Here is a 19,117-nt window from a genome sequence, read left to right as displayed (position 1 = left end):
AATGGTTTTTGGTTTTTAGTTTTACTCTTGTTTTGTCCTGTACTGTTTTACAGTTTTTGGTATATTTTAATCTTTTGATTACTTTTACACTTGTTCTGTATAGAAAGTCACTCTGGCTTCATCTGTATAAGACTGAAATATTAAGAAATAGTTTTCTTTTACGACAACCAAACCTTAATCTCATAGATGTGATTAAATGCATAGATCAAACACATCATAATGCTCTATCATATATCATATTCATTATCTTTGAAAAGTTCGAATTATAAATTATTGAGTATAAAAATAAACTAATCTAAACACAAGCTATATCAAATAATAAAATGAACTAGTGCTTATTTATTTTTATAAAGTAGGCAAATGTGAATCAGTCTTTTGATATTCATTTGGCCTCTGTTGATAAATGAGAATCTGTGCACAAAACAGACCTCACAAAGTCTACCCAACACAGTTTACTGTTTCCTTTTCTCTATCATCCCATGGCTGAGGTTGGTTTTTGTAAGCAATGCATATGCAAGTACGTTTCGCCAATTGTTTTTTTCTCTTATACTATTTGGGAAGTAATCTCATTATTCAACTGTTACAGCCAAAAGAAAGAGAAAGGAATCTACTCATTTCCATCAGAGTCATCATCAAATATATACAAGTAAGGAATCACAGTTGTGCGATCAATTAGTTCACTTTGCGAAACCTCGGTGTTTGGCCCGGGTGAGCTCCAACCTAATCTTTGTATGTAAACAGCATCATAAGCTTCAATATTCAACCCAGAAGCAAGAAATAGTTGAATCTCATACACAAATCTGTCTGTTCTTGCCCCAAGAAAAGGTCCTGCGGCTTCAGAGACTGACATCTTGAACTCCTCCTGTATCTTTTCGGGAGCATTTACCTGTGACTTCTGCTCTCTCCTACAAGTTTGAGAATCAACACTACAGTAACCATCACTGATTTTTATAATAGTGTTAAATGAACTTAAGATATATGAAGAAACTTACCTTGCCAATGATGCATTGACCATACCAAGGATATGGTGCACAATGATATCAACATCCTCCTCCTACGGATTAAGTAAATGAGGTATATAAATCAAGAATGAACAAAAACTAATGAGGATAACAAAAAGAAGGGAAAAAAGAATCAGAAATAACATCTATAATACAGTTGTACTAAGGAAATGCAAGAAAATTTGAATCCATACATTATAATAGATAAGCAAATTATGTTACTGGATACTTTCCAGCTGCTAGGAATAATCAGATATGAAGAGAACAAATGAGACTAATCCAAAAGAACACTCCAACAAAACAGTAATCAGATAAATTCACTAACCTGGATAAGAGCTTGAATTTCCCTTCTTAACCAGCTTTGAAGCCAGCAGTTTGGTTGATAATACTTATGAGATTTCCAATATCGTGATATACAGAATATATCATCTAAGAATCCTGCTCAAAGTTAAAAATAAATCAGATACTGATAACTAAGATTTCACGTGGAAAAAAAAGACAAGGAGAGACTAATATTGAGCAATAAATTTGTTGAATGAAAAGGCGGTGGAAGACCTTGTTCAGTGTAATAGCATTGTAATCTGTATCTGTGTGCTCTCGATAAGATAAAACTGCACATACAATTAGAAGGGGAAGTTCATAAAGATATTTCTACTAGAATGTTTATCTTGAACAAAGATAACAGACACAAACCTATCCTCAAAATCCTGATTTACATAATGTCGCCGAAAATAACTTCCATCAATTCCATATATGATAGAAAAGTTTTCTCTCTGCAGATTCAACATAAACTACAAAGTCAGCAGCCTATTTTACCCAACTTTATATCATATCTTCTACTATCATTTCTCTACATGATTCTATCATAAGTCAAATTATTATAATCCTTAGCGTTTGCAACTTTGGAAGTCCACAAAAAAAATTTGGGTGCAGTAAATTGAGAGCACTTAAAGGATACATTTTCGAGTTGGATTCTGGAAGGGAAGACTTCATAGTCATCTCAAAAGTATATCCCTTCAAAAACCAACTCGCAAACAGGCTCTAAAGGTTTTTGATGGAAATTATTTTAAAAGGGGTTCGTTACATAAAAGACAATGATGCAAAGATATCTATTTCACTATGCCCATGGCTACATCCATCATCAAAGAATAAATAAAATGAATGAATGTTCATTCTTCATTGTGTTCCAGAAGTTGAAAAATAACAGAATTAACCAAACCTTACAAAGGGGACATTTTACATAAGAAGGCGGAGAACTGTGCTTCCCAGTAACTACCTTGATCCAGCGTAAAATGCAATCATAGCAAAACTTATCTGCAACAAAAAATGATTTTATTTTCATAAATATAACAACATCAATAAAGTGGTCAATTTGTTTCTAACTAAAGAATCGTCTCCTATCATATAATTTACAACAGTGCCAACAATCATCATCCTTAGACATATACCATACTTTATCGATCTAAAAATGAAAAATTTGGGATAAAAATGTAAGGATCAGGACATGGGGGGTTAGAATTATGATGTTATGAAGAAAATAGATTTGTTGAATGCGGTAGAGAGAGAAAAAAGGGTAAGGGAGCGTACGGAAACATTTATCAAGGTAAGAAAGTTGAAGCATTGGTGCTAAGCAAATTGGGCAAGAAGAAGTAGAATCTGAGTCTGATGATGATAAACACTCGCTCTGGCTCTGCTCTTTCGCTGCTTTGTCTTCCATCGTATCCGGCTCTTCTCTGCTCCAAAATCACCGCTGATTATCAATAACTGATAATATTATACAGTGGGTATGTTTGTTGCTGTGTAAATATCAATATATCTTATCGTTGATCGTATTTAGTGTTGGAAGGCAGATATTGACATAGGTTATGGAAATAATAAGTGATTTAGATTTTAATTATTTTTATTTTTAATAAATATAATATTAAAAAGTTCAAATGATTCAACCGGAAAGTTGTCGGCATAACTTATTTTAGTCGAGGCTAACCAATATGGGTATCTATATCTATATCTATATTATATATCTATACTATATATAAAATCAAAACATGGTGTAATTATCACCATGACATAATTTATATATTCTTATTTTGCCTTTCAAATTTTTAATTTAAAAAATCATATAATCTTATATAATCACCTCAAATATATTAACTATAAGTTGCATATCTATACTACTTAATAAATGAAAAACTAACCTAACTTTCATGAAGTTATTTTGGGTTTTCCTATTTCATATTTTATAACTTCTAATTTTATTTTATAAATTCTAATTTCATTTTATAACTTCTAATTTTATATTTACTAGCATATTTACAGACACTACCGTACCTGTCAACCCGCTTTCCTATTGTTTGTAATGTGTATTCTACATATTAAGTTGTATTATATATTGTAATTTGCAGTTGAATATATATTCGTTTGAGGTAATTGTTCAATCTTAAAGAAAGGATACATATACAATTGTGTTCATCAAGAATAGAGTCTTGATATCTTCACTTAATTTTATTTTCTAGCGAGTTAACAGACACAACCGGATCTGTCAACCCAATTTTCTATCGTTTATAATGTGTATTGTACATATAAAAGTGATTTTTTTATCTAATTAATTAAAATCTATTGAGTAAATCTATTGCAATGGTCACAATGTATATCCATTAAATTAAAAAATAAGAATGCATGAAATATATTGCATTGGTCACAATGAATGTCATTGAGTAAATAGTATGTGAATATTTGACATTTAAAACATCCAGACTACACGTTACAAACAATATGAAAGCGGGTTGACAGACACAGTAGTACTTGCCAACACGCTAGAAAATAAAATTAAGTGAAGATATCAAGACTCTATTTTTTATGAACACAATTGTATATGTATCATTTCTTTAAGATTGAACAATTACCTCAAACGAATATATATTCAAATGGAAATTACAATATATAATACAACTTAATATGTAGAATACACATCACAAACAATAGGAAAGCGGGTTGACAACATACATGATAATGTCTATCAACACGCTAGTATATATAATTCATATACTTATTGTACCGTATTAATACTAAGACTAATTTTCCCACTAAATTAGCCGATACAATTCAATTTTCACAACAATAATGTGTACTTCTCCATGTCACACATTGCTAATAAGTAGTCATAGAAGCATAAAAAGAATATTATCTTAACTTTAATCTCATTAATCGCATTAGTTATATCAACAATGTCATAGTTTATCATAAAATATTTATATTTAAATTTTTCATAATCATTTATTTCACGTATATTTTTTGACTAACCTTAATCTTCCTCTAAAAAATGGACTAACCTTCATTTGAAGTGACAAGTAATCGATGTATATACATGAAGGATCTTTGTGTCGAAAGTGTACATGACAAGGAGGAGAGATGTTGTCTCACTTTTTGTATCACTATATGTATCATCACCTTTGATTAATAAAGAAGTATTTAAGTTAAAATTGCAATTATTAAATATTTTTCTGACCAATCATATCTCTTTGCACATGAAATGACAGAAAAAGTGAGACAACATATGTGTACCCGACAAAAAGTCATGCAACATGTTCCGCTAATGGCAAGACAAGTGAGCGATCTTACAAGTTTATATTGAGATAATGTATAGTAAATAAATATTCGAGAGAGAATGACTAGCCATTAAGGAAAAGATCTTGGATATTTCAAGTGTAAGTTAGTTTAGTAAAATCACACACTCTTTAAAAATGGGCGACTTACAAAAATATAACTGAATAAACCTATAAAATCAATATCTTAAATTTTTTGGTCAAATGTTATTCCAACTTAAAACATGTTAACTCATACATAAAAGATATCTCATTTGTCTAAATTCCCCAATCTCTAACATATCCTCATTTTGACCGAATATTAATCATGTCGATGTAAATAAAACAACATACTTAAAATGTGATAATTAATGTTATAGCCTTTTATGTTCTCTTATGTACCTTGATAATTAAAAGGATGAATATTGAGATTTTACATGAACCATAGACTTATTAATTCAATAATTGTCAATAATAGATAAACTTTTACTCATTCATAAATATCATTCCGTTCTAATTTATGAACTTAAACTCAATTTTGTTGACAATAAAGTCTAACTACATACGAGTCAAATTAAGATCAAACCAACTAGAAGGATGTACGTTCCTTTTCATCCCTAATAGCACCCATTAACCCATATTTCTAAAAGCTACTAAAATTGCTTACCAATACTTTTAGACAATATGCAAAATTGTCCATGAATTTCTTCCCCATTCATAATCCGTAGGAGAGTTAATTAGATCACGATATGGGAGTATACAATAGAAAAGGTAGATTCAGGTACAAGGTCCAATATTTAATAAGATATTAAGATAGATTCAGATACAGGGTCCAATAATGAAAGGTTGGTGGAAATACAAATAAATTAGTGGATCTGCATAAATGGCATCTTCTAGAATAAATTGTTAAAAATATTTTAATACACACGTCAAAAAATTCAACGTTTTACTTATAAAAAAAGTCCACCACTAGTAAACTCTGTCAATGGTGTCCTTTAGTTTGAACACCATATTAACTTTTTAACAATACCATTCGAATAGAGTAGATTATCTCCACTTCCTTTTTTACAAAAGAAACATTGTATTTTTCTACATCACAAAAAATAAAATGACATACGTTAATTATAAACAAATCACTATTATACGAAGTAACAAATATTATGTTTAAAATTTATTAGAATGATATTTTATTTTTTTAAATACAGTAATATCATAATATGTGTATAGATTTATACACTATCAAAATACATATTTGTTATTCATTTATATCATTTTTTATAAAATAAAGTATCAATAATAATTAAATATAAATAATAAATGATATAATAATAATAACATAGTATAAAAATTATTCATATTCTTTTCCTATTTCAAACCCGTACAAATTCCCGTTAAAAATATGTTTTTGAATGAGAAGTAAATATTTATAAAAATAGAACCGAAGGTTTCAAGTTTTGCTTACATTTGTAACTGTCACTCACTCGCTCCTTCCATGGCGATTTCAACAATGGTGAAACCCTACACCTTCACCCCAAAATCCCTCTTTTCAATTTCAATCTCAAATTCACATCACCCTCTTCCATCCCCATTCATCTCAATCCCACTTTCCAATATCTCGATCCCACATTTTCCCTCTCAATCCCGTTCATATCGATCACACCAACCAATCGTTTGCGCTAGAAAGAACAGAAACAATCGACCCTGGTCTTCGAATCGAAACATTCTCCAATTGGCTTCCACAATCGCACTCAATCTCAAAATCTTCCCTGAACCCTTCAATTCCCTCATCACCCAAATCGCAGAATCAGATTTGAACCAAATTCATCTGATTCTCAACCCAGGGAAGAAAACCAAGAATAAGGACAAATCAGTGTGGTTCGTTTTCGTGTTGAGTTGTGCTGTTGCGGGTTTCTTGTCGTGGAGGATTTCGGAGCCTGATCTGTTTCTGAAAGCTTTGTTGTTTTGTGTTGCTGGGTTTTCGTTGTTTCGGGGGTTGCGTTTGGGAAAGAAAGCTTTCAAGGAATGGTTTTTAGGGTTTTTATTTGGGATTGTTTTGTTGATGAGTACTGGTTTCAGATTAGGGAAAGAGGATGTGAAATTTTGGGTTCATAGGATTAGGACTTGTTCCCCGATTGCACAATTTGTAACACCGAAGAGAAATAGGAATTGGAGAATATCAAAATGAAAATATGTTGTTATTTCTTAATTCATTCTGTATTAACAAGCAATGATTAGTTCTATGATCACTGATACTTGTATACCTTGAATTGTTTATTACATGATAATGACAATGTAACAATGCTAGCTATTGAAAACTGAACTAAATTGTCACCTGAGTAAGCTTAAGCTAACATACAAGAAACATTGCTTCTAACATAGATTTTAAAATTGTGGTTGTGGTGAGTTTTGTGTTGTGCCCTAATGCAGTTTCTTGATGTGATCTGTATTTTATAACCTTTTTAACACAACATTGATTAAGTGCAAAATCATCTCAACAAGTGTAGCATGAAATTGATTTGAAGTCCAAATTGTCATTGCAGTAGCACAGGAATTGTAGTGGTGTACATGTTCAACGATATCTAGTTGTTATAGCTGCTTTGGAGTCTACTTACTAGTCTTGATATAGATTTTGTGATATGATGAGAGTAAAGGAGGTAGATTGATCTATCTATCCTTCACATGGAATGAAGGAGCCAATGGTTTTTTTTTATTTTAGATGTCACCAAACCAGAAGTTTTGTTAACCGTTCACTTTATATTAATGTTGTTATGATCAACATAATTTTTTAGTTTTTCGATGAGTTTTTGGACATGCGTGTAGAGATAGAAGATGAAAAGTAAAAGACATAAATAAAAAGGATTTAATATGTATGTAAGTGTTTTTTACACTGTCATAAAATCATCCACCATTGATTTGTTTAACTGACTCTCAAACAAAAGTAATACAAATCAATGGTAGATGATATGCTGATAGTGTAAAAAACTTTACACCGTCAGTGTACAAGTTTTAAACTCAAATAAAAATAGTTTAATTTTGTTTCTTGTTAGATTTAAATTGGGTTGTTAACTATTAGTTTAAAATGGATTCTCACTTTGATAATAACTTAAAAGAGAAAAAGATATATTGTGCATGAGTTTTACAAGTTATTTATCATTGATATTTAATAATTTTTGACTTTAAAAAAAAAAATCAAATGAATGGTGGATAATGTGGTGTTTTTGTATAAATCTTTACAATGTGTATAGATTTTACACTCATAACTTAAATAGCATTGGAAAAATTGAATGAGTGATAATGTGAGATGAATGGAAATCACTAATCCCACTTTTTATGTCTTATTGTGTTTTAATTCAATTGAAAGTTACCACATATTTAAAAAAAATAAAAAAAAATTATATTATTTAGTAGAATTTGATTCGCTTGTTACATAAAAACCTAAATATTTAGGTTAGAGATGTGACATGGCTAAAATCATATTTTGTTGCATGTAGATACTATTTCATAGTCACTTTAAAGTTTAGCACAAATTGCAAGTCTATTTTGTAGAAGTCATAGATGAATAACGATTATGTCTACATGTTGAGTTACATTGGGAATGGAAGGTTTCATAATCATGTGACTAATGTATTTAATAACTTTTAAGTCTTTATTTTCCATTCAAATCTCAACTTGTAAATAAACTCATAGTACTTACTATTAAGGAAAAATCAGCTGTCTTGTTATCTTTCATAATCATGGTCTCTGTTTAAGTATGACATGTCTGGCTAGGATGGATCATGTTCTGTCGCATTGCGTTACTATTTCATCACCACTTTAGAACATATTGCAAGCCTATTTTTTGAGGCTATAACTCATAAATGAAGCATGAAATAGTAATGTTAAGTGAAAATAAGCTGTCTGGTTTTCTCTCAGAGTCATGGTCTCTGTGTGAATGTGGTATTTCTTTGCCTAAAAGTATAATGTAGGATACATCTCAACCTGACCAATCTCTAACTGTGGTAGGATTCGGGTCTATTGACCCAAAAAATCAGTATTGCAAAGAATAGCTGAAGGGCTTCCTTCATACACATCTAATCAACTCACTAGTTTTTTCATGAAAGGGCTGATGAATCACTTACCATTGTGTTGCCAAGGATAATATATATAGTGATGGCAAATTGGCAATTACCCAAGTTTCCTGATCTACATTCTCAATCTCAGTTTAGAATTCGATATAAGATCATCGAGATCATTGTATTTATTAAAACCCAGAAGTCTTCTACATCAAGCAAGAGGATGTTGAAAGGTTCAAAAAGTTGAGTGGATTGGAGAATTTCCAACTTGACAAACATGCTGCAAGGTGGTGATGAATAATATCTTGACTAAATGATAAAAATCTTCAAAGAATGTGATGAATTCATGTAAAAAAGATTCATTAAGCATGACTGGGAAGCTAATAACAGAACAGCCACAATACCAGAAACTTATTAAGTTACTACCATGTTTCTAGTAACCCAATAAGATTGGAATAACTAGCAGAGCAAATCATAATACTCTAAGATTCGCACCAGCAGCAGCAATATATCATGCATTAGAGCTAATATCTGATGAATAAAAAACGATAAATGGTTATTTGTGTATTTGCAATACATGATATTGAATTCCAATAAGGAAAAGAAGGAAACTGAAATTCAAAAGCTGCATATTCAAAATTTACTACTATGTCCTGAAACGAGCGCTCAACTTAAAATTTAACTTTCAAGCCCTATAGGACAAATTGAAAAGAGAGAGTTAGCACATATAAGGCGACACACTATAAAGCTCCCACTATGTTCAGGGTTGCCTAAAGTTCACCTAAATATGTGTTGTGCTTCCATAATAAGCCACTAGTGATCTGGAGAAGATGATTGTTGCTGCTCTGGTGGTTGTGGCCACATTTGTGGTGCAATGTAGGGATTATGAGACTGCTGAGCATATATATTAGGGTCCATCACAGGCTTACCCATCATGACACCAGGAGCTCCAATTTGAGGTGCATGTTGAGGTGGCATATAGCAATAAGGAAGACCATCAGCAGGACCTCCTGTATCAGGCATTGTTCCCCCTGGCATTGATGCAAGCACTTCATCTTTCAAGTCCTCTCTAGGCACAATGTCAACCAAGAAATCGAAGATATCGGTCCTATTGATAGCTGCTGCAATGTCAATCTTTTGAAGAGTTCTCCTTTTGTTTTCTTCGGCATGGTTCCAAGAACGCAAGGTTAACTCTAATATAAACATCTCACACGCCCTTGCAAATATGACAGGTGCCTCGGCCGATATCATTCGAACATCCTCATCTGCCTTCATGATCTTCTTGATCCTTGCCAAGGGAAGGCTGTGGTTCTTGAAATCAGTTACCTTCTCAATATCTTGGTGTTGGTTTGCCCAAAAGGTTTGGAGCTGTTGCTGAAGTAGCTGTTGTTGTTGCTGATGAATATGCTGATAAGCCAGTTGGTTTTGTCCCGGCTGAGCTCCGGCTGGTTGACCGGTGGATTGAATGGTCCCATAGCCAGGTGATCCAGTTATTTGGTTGGGATGGTATGGATTTGAACCATATGCCATTTGTGCTCCACTACCAACAACGCCCATAGATGGGTGCTGGCTGTGACCTTGATGATCCATCCTGTTCCAGGTGAAACCAAACAAATCAATACAACCAAAAGAACAATACACACATGCTTTATTGGACTCAAATTGCTGACGCAATTTCAGGCAATGATTTGTAGTCAGGTAAACAATAATGTTTAATGTACATCAAAGTGGGATAACATATGATTTCCGTTCGAGTTGTTATTATGTATCTTTGAAATGTGTGTATACAAAAAAGATATAAATTAAGTGATATATAGAAATCAATATATACATGTCAAATACAATATTAGAAGTTTGATGTTCAAATAATAGAACTGTTAGGTTAAACCCTCCTTGGAGTGACAACTTTAGGATTTGAACCCAGACATTGCAGGTGAAATTCTTCTGTGGCCGCGATCCACTTTTCTTGCAACCAATCACTTTAAGGTATACAACAATATGCACATGCTACCATCAGTATACACTTAATCAGAGGTGGAATCACAAAATATACAAAACCAGAAATAGAATAAGTGAAATGGGTCTCCAATGTGGCGATTCCCAACTATGCTGTGATCCATTTTTCTCTCTACATAAGCAAAACAACTATGAAATTCCATCAGCAAATGTTACACCAAATATTAAAATGTCCATCCATTCAAAAAGCTTATATCACTATAAATACCCTAGGAGGACAACCTACCAATACAATTACAGATTTAGAAGTAAATCTGTTCAAAAGTTTACTTTTCCACATTACATTCAACACAAGACAGGAGATACATTTCATGAACACAAAGGATTCATCCAAATTCCAGGAATTTGTATTCATCAAGTATTTGGATTAACACCAAGTGCCATACATTAACAAGGAGAGATAAACAAAGGAGAAAGTTTTCTTCATTTCCATCACACATTAGTTTCACAGATGAGAAAAATCACCATAGAAAAGAGTTAATCAAAGGAACATGGTTAATGAAATTGTGGAAAGTACCCAATATTTTTGTAGAAAAAAGTGAGATAAGCTATAAGCTATTGTACACGAATGTAGATGCATAAACAAAATTACATGCGTAGATAGAACAAGAGTTACTACCTTAACTACCTTCTCTAACAGGTGATGCTTTACTCTGCAAATATTATGAATCTGAAAGGTAAAAAAGAACAATAAAAGAATAAAATGATCAAAAATTGTCTTTTATCCAAAGATCTAAGAATGAGAACAACATAAGCACTTTTTAGAATGTTATTCAGTACAATGGAAATAACCAAATCTTTCTTCTTTTTTTATAGCTGATAACGAATAATGATGTTTTCTCGGAACTAAACCTAAGATTGGCCAAGTACCAAAAAAGCTGAGCATGACCAATTCTGTTTATTTTATTATTTTGGGTAAGGATTATGACCCAACCCTACTCGTTCAACCAAGTTAATTATGATCGGATTCAAATAAGATAAGTCTTATCATATATAAGATGAATTTTGAGTTTAAAATTTAGATTCAATCAATATTTAAGGTTAGATATAAATAAGTCTAAGTCTTACATGTCTCACCCTACCTATTTACCTTTTGGTCATTTAATGGAAACTTGTTTATTACATATTCATTAAATAAATATAAATATATTTGGAGAAAAATTAAATACATACACACATAAGAATTTTATTAATTATCATTATATTATTTATTATTTAATTTAACTAATATTAACTATTCAAAAATTAATACAAATAAATAGTAGATTATATATTATAGGTGAAAAAGGATTTACATTAACCATATATATATATTGATATTAGACTTATATATTTATATGTGGTAATTAATTATGTTTTCTTGCACTAGAGATCTTTTTCTTTGTATAAAAAGACTATGACTCGAGTTATTCTTAAATTAGAAATAATATATACTACCCAAATGAATCAACTACACCTTGGTATGGGTATTTTTTAAATTTGCTCTTGTTCTTATGATTTCAATTAAACTATTGTATGATATAGTTATTTCAACTTTAAGCAGATTATGTAATCAAATTTAAATCCTATGCAAATATGTTATTCAAGGTTTAAGAAATATTTATCTTCTCTGTCATGGCAGTGGGTACTTCAAAATTAAATGAAACCTTGAAGTCAGAACTGATTCGTGAATAATGTTTTTCAACAACCAAAGTCCACCAAGACCAAAATATAGGAAGCCCGTTCCACAGAGCAAACAAGCAAGCTATGTTGATAGAGATGTGGAGGCCACATAGCAATAATTTTTTGTAATGTTCATGAGGGAAATGTATTCTAACTCACCTTTGTTCCCTTTAGCCCTATTGTGTGAATTTTTTCATGCTTTTGATAAGAATATATATATATATATATATCAACAATTACTATTCAAATTCACCCGTCGAGACTAATACTTTACCAATTTTAATCAAATCAAATTCAAATTGAAAATTTAATTTGTATCAAACTTTAGTTAAATTACAAGTTATACCATACATTAATGAACTAAGTCGACCCATTTTCACCAATAAAAAATATAACAAATAAGCACCACATTAAAAATATGAGTAAAAAGAAAATGCAAAAGTTTTAGTGATATTTTTATATGGATTCTTTTAGAATGTGTAAATACTTATATAAAGTATTGAATGTTCATTATGGTTAGGGTGTTATAAAAGATTGATAATAGAAACTAAAATAAATAAAAGGATTGGTGACATATGAAAGCCTATTACAAAAAGTCAAACTCCTCTCCCGTATGAGAGATAAGAGTTTTACATAAGAAAATAAAGAATATAGAAAGTGAAATCATACATATATCTTTTTTTAGTTATAATAAAATTATATTTTTATTTTTAAAATCAAAAGTAAAAAGAATTACTCTATACGATATACTTGAGAGAATCTTGTTTTTGAATACATGGTGTGTTTGCTCCATCTGAAACCGAGACTGTATCAAGTGCATTCTCTTTCGGTTCTTATCTTGTTATAATTACTGCATTCTTTTCCTCTCATCTTTCTTTATTCCTTTTTCTTTCTCTTTCTTTTCCCTTTCCTTTTATTTTGTTTCCTTGGTTTAACGAGAAAGTCAATGCTTTGCATATTCCATATGTCATTGATATTACATATTAGATTACTTATCAATAATCATTGGTGATATACTATGAATTAGACAATCTCCTAGATTATACCCTCAACAAAACTATTATTGAAAGTTAATGGTCCAAGCCATCAAACAAGGAGGTAGGTAATATTGCCATCAATGCTTGGTTGTGATTTAGTAGCTCACAACTATCGAAATATTCTATAGTATCTGTATAATTTACTAGTAATAAGATCCTTTACAAAGTCAATCTTAGCTTCACATTAATATATCATTATTCTTAATTTACTTAACCATTTTTTTTGTTAACTCTATCTTCATATACAATTTGGTACTGGCGGTAAGAGAAAATGTACATTACCATTCCATCAAATGGAGTTAGCATAAAGACACTTAAAAGTACAATCAAGGTGAATAGCTGATGAAAAGGCAAACTTTGGTAGGTTAAACAATTGTAGATATAAACTTTATTATTGTAACAATAAGCTTAGTGTCGGGTTTATTCAAGTATGAACTCACATATTGCATATATGGGAAGGAGTGAAAGAACTTATAAGTAGAAATGGTTAACAAAACTAATATTTTAAGATTTTGGTTCAAGACGTATTATTTCAATCCATTGGTTGGAGGCTCTCCAATCGTATTCTATTCTAATAGTTATACATCAAGTTTTTTTATCTCTCTTCCGAAGACTTTGTAATTAAAAGCAATCATAATAGTCGTTCTTAAGATTGTTCTTAATAGAATAAGAACATTTTAAATATATTATCTAATGTGACATTCTTATTTTATGAATTCTTTTCTTAAATAAAAACGAAGAGAGGGAAATAAGAACAAAGAGAGATAACAAAAAAGGTAGATGTTTGCTTAAGAATGATATAAATCGTATGATCCAAATAAGAATAAAAATGATGTTTGTTATTGTGGAAAAAAAAATAGATATTACATTGTTCTTATTTTATAAGGAGTTGTAATAAATTATAAAATAATATGTTAAAATCAAATAAAAATGAAAATATTGTTTTTCATGGTCTAAGTTTACACTATCTAGGAGACAGCTCTCTGATTTAGAAAAGAAATTCCACTTCACACACTCTTTTTCTTGCATTTTCTCTTCTTTATTACCAAAAAAAGTTATCTACATGTTTATAGAAAATGTAGTTGTACAATTTATAGATATTTTCCAACAAATTGACAGAAGAAAAGCATTCTCATGCATTGTTAGATTTAACCACAAATGAAAAGTAAAGTTTTTACCTGAAACTAAATATAGAAAACTGATACTATTCTTTCATGGACGCAGATTGAGTAAAGGATTGTACTTTAAGAAAGTATATTGTATTTTACACTAAAGTTTAGATTATAGAGAAAATTACTATTTTATTATTATTTAGAAGGTAAACATTAAGATATAAAACTTCTTAAAATTTTGAGAACATATTTTTCAAAGAATGTTAAGATATAAGCAGTGTTGTAAAAATAGTTTCATGTCAGCCGACTCAACTGGTAAATCAGCGAATCGGTTCCTATACCAGTACGACACAATAATTATATTGGTTATGCAATTATACCACTTAAAATTGGTCATGCAATCATATCGGTTAAAACTGGTCATATTGGCCGATTTTCAATTGAACCGTACTAGTCATGTTGGCCGGTTTTTATTTAAAATAAAAAAATATTAGTTTTTTATTGATTTTTCAATATTAATATTAATATATTATATATGTATATTTAATTTGGTCAGTATACAATTTTATTAGTGAAACACCGATTAAACTGTTATACTATTATATCAGTGTTTAACTAGTTTGATGATCCGTATGATAACGTTGCTTAACCTATAAGTATTATATGGTCCCACTAGTCCTTTGACAAATACAAAAGTTTAAGAAGTATCCTTAACAAGTAAGGAGGCTAACGGTAAAGGATGTGTAATTCCAATTTTGAAAACTTACAAAATTTCAGCAAGAGTACTGATTTCTGACTTTTTTCCTCTAAGAAATTTCTCTCTGCAAGTGAGTGATTTTTATGTTAAGTATATTTGAGAGAAAATTTCAGAGTAATATATGTGACGTATATGTGTGACTATCAGAGTAGTGCAAATTTATAAAAGATTAACCCATGGTAATTGGTAACAACTAATAACTTGAATAGAGATCCTAAATTTTTTTACAGCATTGAATTTTAGTAAGGTAACAAAAACTGAAAAAAAGTGTTAGGACATGATATGCCATTTCTGTTTTTTTTCTCATACTAAAGATATTCTCTCACATTTTAGGTAATAAAATCATTTTTGGTTCATGTCTACCCCTCCTAACAGATATAGCTCCCACAAATCAAACTCTCAACTTTGAGGATTCAATAAGGTCTTACATTACTATGTATCAATTATTATTTTTTGGGTAATTAACACAAGTATTGAATATTGCCACCAACATGTCTGAAAATAACATCTATTTGGCAAGTAGAAGCACAAGGAATCTAGAGAATTGAATTTTACATCTCTACATTTAATTTTCAGCAAACCCATGTGAGAGTCTTTAGTTTACTTGCAATGACAGCATGCCCTACTCACAAGGTTGTTGTGTCTTTCACGCAATACTCGGAGCAAAATAAAAACAAACAGCATATGATATATAAAATAATCCTAAAACCTTGCACATTTTCTAACTAGTAAAAAAATTCAATTACAACCCAAAAAGACTAAACATGATAAAATTAACTTGAAAAGTGAAAACAAACTAGCCATTACTACTAATTGATTTACATGATACTGCAACTCTCAGTGTTTTCATCACTGAAAACATGTGTGATAGGATCCGCCATGGGGTGCGACGGCATTGGCGGCGGCGGCATGTAGTTCATTGACTGTTGTGGCCTTCCATACATCATATGTTGTGGTGGGTACATTCCCATATTTGATTGCTGCTGTTGCTGTTGTTGCTGCATCATCATAGCCATGTATTGTTGTTGCTGCAGCTGTTGTAGGTTATTATTATAAGGGTTAGGCTGCATCTGCATTTGCATGCCTTGATAATAACCACCACCATTCATCGCCGCGGCTGCTGCAGAAGCCGGTAATCCTTGCACTGCTGGAATATTCCTCATTTGTTCCATTGGGCCACCTCTCTGGCCCATTGGACCCATCTGGTTCATATTACCACCATGATTACCATGACCATTATTACCACCATGACCATGACCATTATTACCACCATGGTGACCATTATTATTAACCTTTCCACCCTTAACATTTTTACCTTGATGTGAGATATCAAAATCTTGAAAATCAAAATCAACTTTATCCAATTTTCCTCCACCACCACTTTTTTTACCATCCTTGCCTTTGTTTTTTCCATCATGATGAGCATTGTTGTTTTTATTATTCTTGCTTGTTGTATCAGCTGATCCTCCCTTCTTACTCTTTTTTCCAAGGCCTAGAAGCTTCACTAGAAAACCACCACCACCACTACTTTTGGCTTTTCCATTCTTTTTCTTATCCTTTTTATTATTATCTCCCCCACCACCATCACCACCACCACCCTTTTGCTTTTCCTCCTTGTTTTTCTTACCCCCATTACCATTTTTAACCTCATTGTAATTCCCATTTCCACTTTTCCCCTTCATTTGAATAGGTATATCAATGACATCACCTTTCTTGGCACCACCTCCATAATTGCTAACCCCACCACCAAAACCACCATTCCCTTTATGATTGTTCATAGCTGGCCCATTATTCATTATCATACCCATAGGCCCTTGTGGCCCACGCCCCCCATTTCCCATCATAGGCATCATCTTGGTTTGCATACCATGACCATGACCACCTTGACCATGGCCATGACCACCTTGACCATGGCCATGACCATACTCTTCCTCTTCATCCTCATCATCATAATCATCAAAATCATCCTCATCATCATAATCATCATCAAACCCATCATCACTCCCATCAAACTCATCATCCTCTTGTAAGTTGAATTTGACAGATTTCTGATCTTTGGCAGGTACCTTGAGATCTTTTCCACCTTTTATATTTTGAAAGTGTGCTACTTGAACACCACCACCATTTCCTCCACCACCTTTCTGACCCTTATGATTCTGAGACTTATTATCCTTCCCACCTTTGCTATTATCAATATGCAAGTTCTTGAACTGAGGGTTAGAAGCATAGTTTAGATTCATTCCTCTATTTCCACCCCATAGTTCAGCATGCTTCCCTGAACTCTTGAGCTTTTTTATAAGCTTAGCTGGATCTACATGCCCTGACACCATCACTTTCCCTTGCTCAGCATCTATACTCACAGAATAAACACCTGCACAACAACAAAATTCACATTCCTAAGAATCAAGTACTAACAAAGTATTAAACTTGGAACTTGGAATATAATATATCAAGATGTGATTATAAAAAACATGTGACATGGTAAAGTTAAGATGTGATTAAGGAGAACAAAATTCACATTCCTAATAATATATTAAGGAGTATAAAAAACATGTGACATGGTAAAGTTAAGATGTGATTATATGATGCAAATTAACTTCAAATGAGAATTTGAAAGAGGAGGCATATGTTGTGTGCTAAGAATGTACCTTCAATTTTCTGAAGCAATTTCTTCACCTTTTGCTCACAACCATCACAGTGGATATTGACCTTGAGCATACAACTCTACATGAGAAATGAAACCAACACAAATCAGTTAGCATATAAGTTCAGAACTCCACTCTATAAACCCAAAATTACATAAAGCAAGGCTTTTTAAACAGTGGTTGCATTTCATGGAGATACGATTTAGACAACTCCCAAAACCTTAAAGTATAAACTCTTATAACAACTCAGATTTAAAACATTGACATAAAGTCATGAAACTAAACAAATTTGTGATAACTAGTTTAATTTAATCAACTAATGAATATGAGGCTAGAAACTACTAAGACATGTGTACCTGAATCTTCATCATGTCTTGTTTATTCATGCTTGCAGGTTCACAAATGAGAGAGATGTAAGTGGTAAAGTAGAGAACAAACAAATATGAATAGTGTTTGGAGATATATATTTCTCTTCTTTAGAGAACTCAAAGGGTGTTTTTGATACACACACTTATCTCTTCTATCTTTGTTCACTTGCTCAAATGTCCGTACTATTTAGACACACTCACAAGTACATAGTCACATGTTACAGAGAAAGAGAGAAGGTGCTTCTTGGAGCTTTTAAGGTAATAAACAAATAGCAACTAGGAATAGCTTCTCTATCACTATGAGTTGGCTTTATATGTTTTTATGGTTTATTATAAAAGTGATCTACTTGACAGCTTAATACACTCATTTTTGGGTCTAATAATTGGAAGCCAGTTTCTTTTTAATAGATTTATCTGACAGCACTAATATTTGACTTTTTAGATTTTGGATTATGAGAAAATATGTGTTAAATCATTTATCATTCAAATTTAATTATTTTTACTTTTAAATAAAAGTAACATAAATGAATAATTACTGATATATTCTTTCAATTTTACATTGATAGTGTATAGATATTACAATATTAAATTAATTAAGCAAATGAACTTTCATCTATTCAGCATATTAATTCCTGGGCTTGGCCCTCTAGGATTGGGCCAAGGAACAAATTCACATGTTTTAATTTTTTAATGAAATAAAATACTAACAAAATTGGTTCCAGAATAGAAAAAATAATATGTGAATGTAATAATTATTAAATGTGGCTTGTGTGTAGACTGTGGACCTTGCGTGAAGACAGAACAGAACCCTAAGTCAAGTAAGTCAAGTGACTACTTGAGAAGTACAATTCTTCAAAGAGATAACTTGTGATGCTTTACTTAAATA

At 31.5% G+C, this 19,117-nt stretch overlaps 3 protein-coding genes across 9 annotated transcripts; all 3 read right to left on the bottom strand.

The window, feature by feature from the left end:
• Window positions 320–2,772, bottom strand: LOC109354299. The gene is made up of 7 exons (XM_019596699.1): window positions 2,589–2,772; window positions 2,221–2,315; window positions 1,695–1,774; window positions 1,557–1,612; window positions 1,327–1,439; window positions 993–1,054; window positions 320–905 (listed from the first exon to the last, which is right to left on the bottom strand). The coding sequence occupies exons 1-7, from the start codon at window positions 2,716–2,718 to the stop codon at window positions 608–610; spliced, it is 834 nt and encodes a 277-aa protein (XP_019452244.1). The 5' UTR covers window positions 2,719–2,772; the 3' UTR covers window positions 320–607.
• LOC109353706 (nuclear transcription factor Y subunit C-3-like) lies at window positions 9,149–11,513 on the bottom strand. 3 transcript variants are annotated; one of them, XM_019596064.1, is made up of 3 exons: window positions 11,472–11,505; window positions 11,279–11,322; window positions 9,149–10,225 (listed from the first exon to the last, which is right to left on the bottom strand). In XM_019596064.1, the coding sequence occupies exon 3, from the start codon at window positions 10,222–10,224 to the stop codon at window positions 9,448–9,450; it is 777 nt and encodes a 258-aa protein (XP_019451609.1). In that variant the 5' UTR covers window position 10,225; window positions 11,279–11,322; window positions 11,472–11,505; the 3' UTR covers window positions 9,149–9,447. The 3 variants fall into 3 exon arrangements, with proteins under 3 accessions (XP_019451609.1, XP_019451608.1, XP_019451607.1); XM_019596063.1 differs by having other exon boundaries at window positions 9,151–10,225; window positions 11,270–11,322; window positions 11,472–11,513; XM_019596062.1 differs by lacking the exon at window positions 11,472–11,505 and having other exon boundaries at window positions 9,151–10,225; window positions 11,270–11,443.
• On the bottom strand, window positions 15,758–18,548 carry LOC109354584 (heavy metal-associated isoprenylated plant protein 34). Of its 5 annotated transcripts, none has more exons than XM_019597181.1 (4): window positions 18,220–18,548; window positions 17,867–17,942; window positions 16,486–17,589; window positions 15,758–16,446 (listed from the first exon to the last, which is right to left on the bottom strand). In XM_019597181.1, exons 1-4 carry the CDS (start codon window positions 18,247–18,249, stop codon window positions 16,037–16,039), a joined length of 1,620 nt encoding a protein of 539 aa, XP_019452726.1. In that variant the 5' UTR covers window positions 18,250–18,548; the 3' UTR covers window positions 15,758–16,036. The 5 variants fall into 5 exon arrangements, with proteins under 5 accessions (XP_019452726.1, XP_019452727.1, XP_019452725.1 ...); XM_019597182.1 differs by having other exon boundaries at window positions 15,758–16,437; window positions 16,489–17,589; XM_019597180.1 differs by having other exon boundaries at window positions 15,758–16,941; window positions 16,975–17,589.

Source organism: Lupinus angustifolius, chromosome LG08, assembly GCF_001865875.1.
Source record: "Lupinus angustifolius cultivar Tanjil chromosome LG08, LupAngTanjil_v1.0, whole genome shotgun sequence".
NCBI lineage: Eukaryota > Viridiplantae > Streptophyta > Magnoliopsida > Fabales > Fabaceae > Lupinus > Lupinus angustifolius.
The sequence above is the reverse complement of the archived record's forward strand: the minus strand, read 5'-3'. Positions and strand labels throughout refer to the sequence as shown.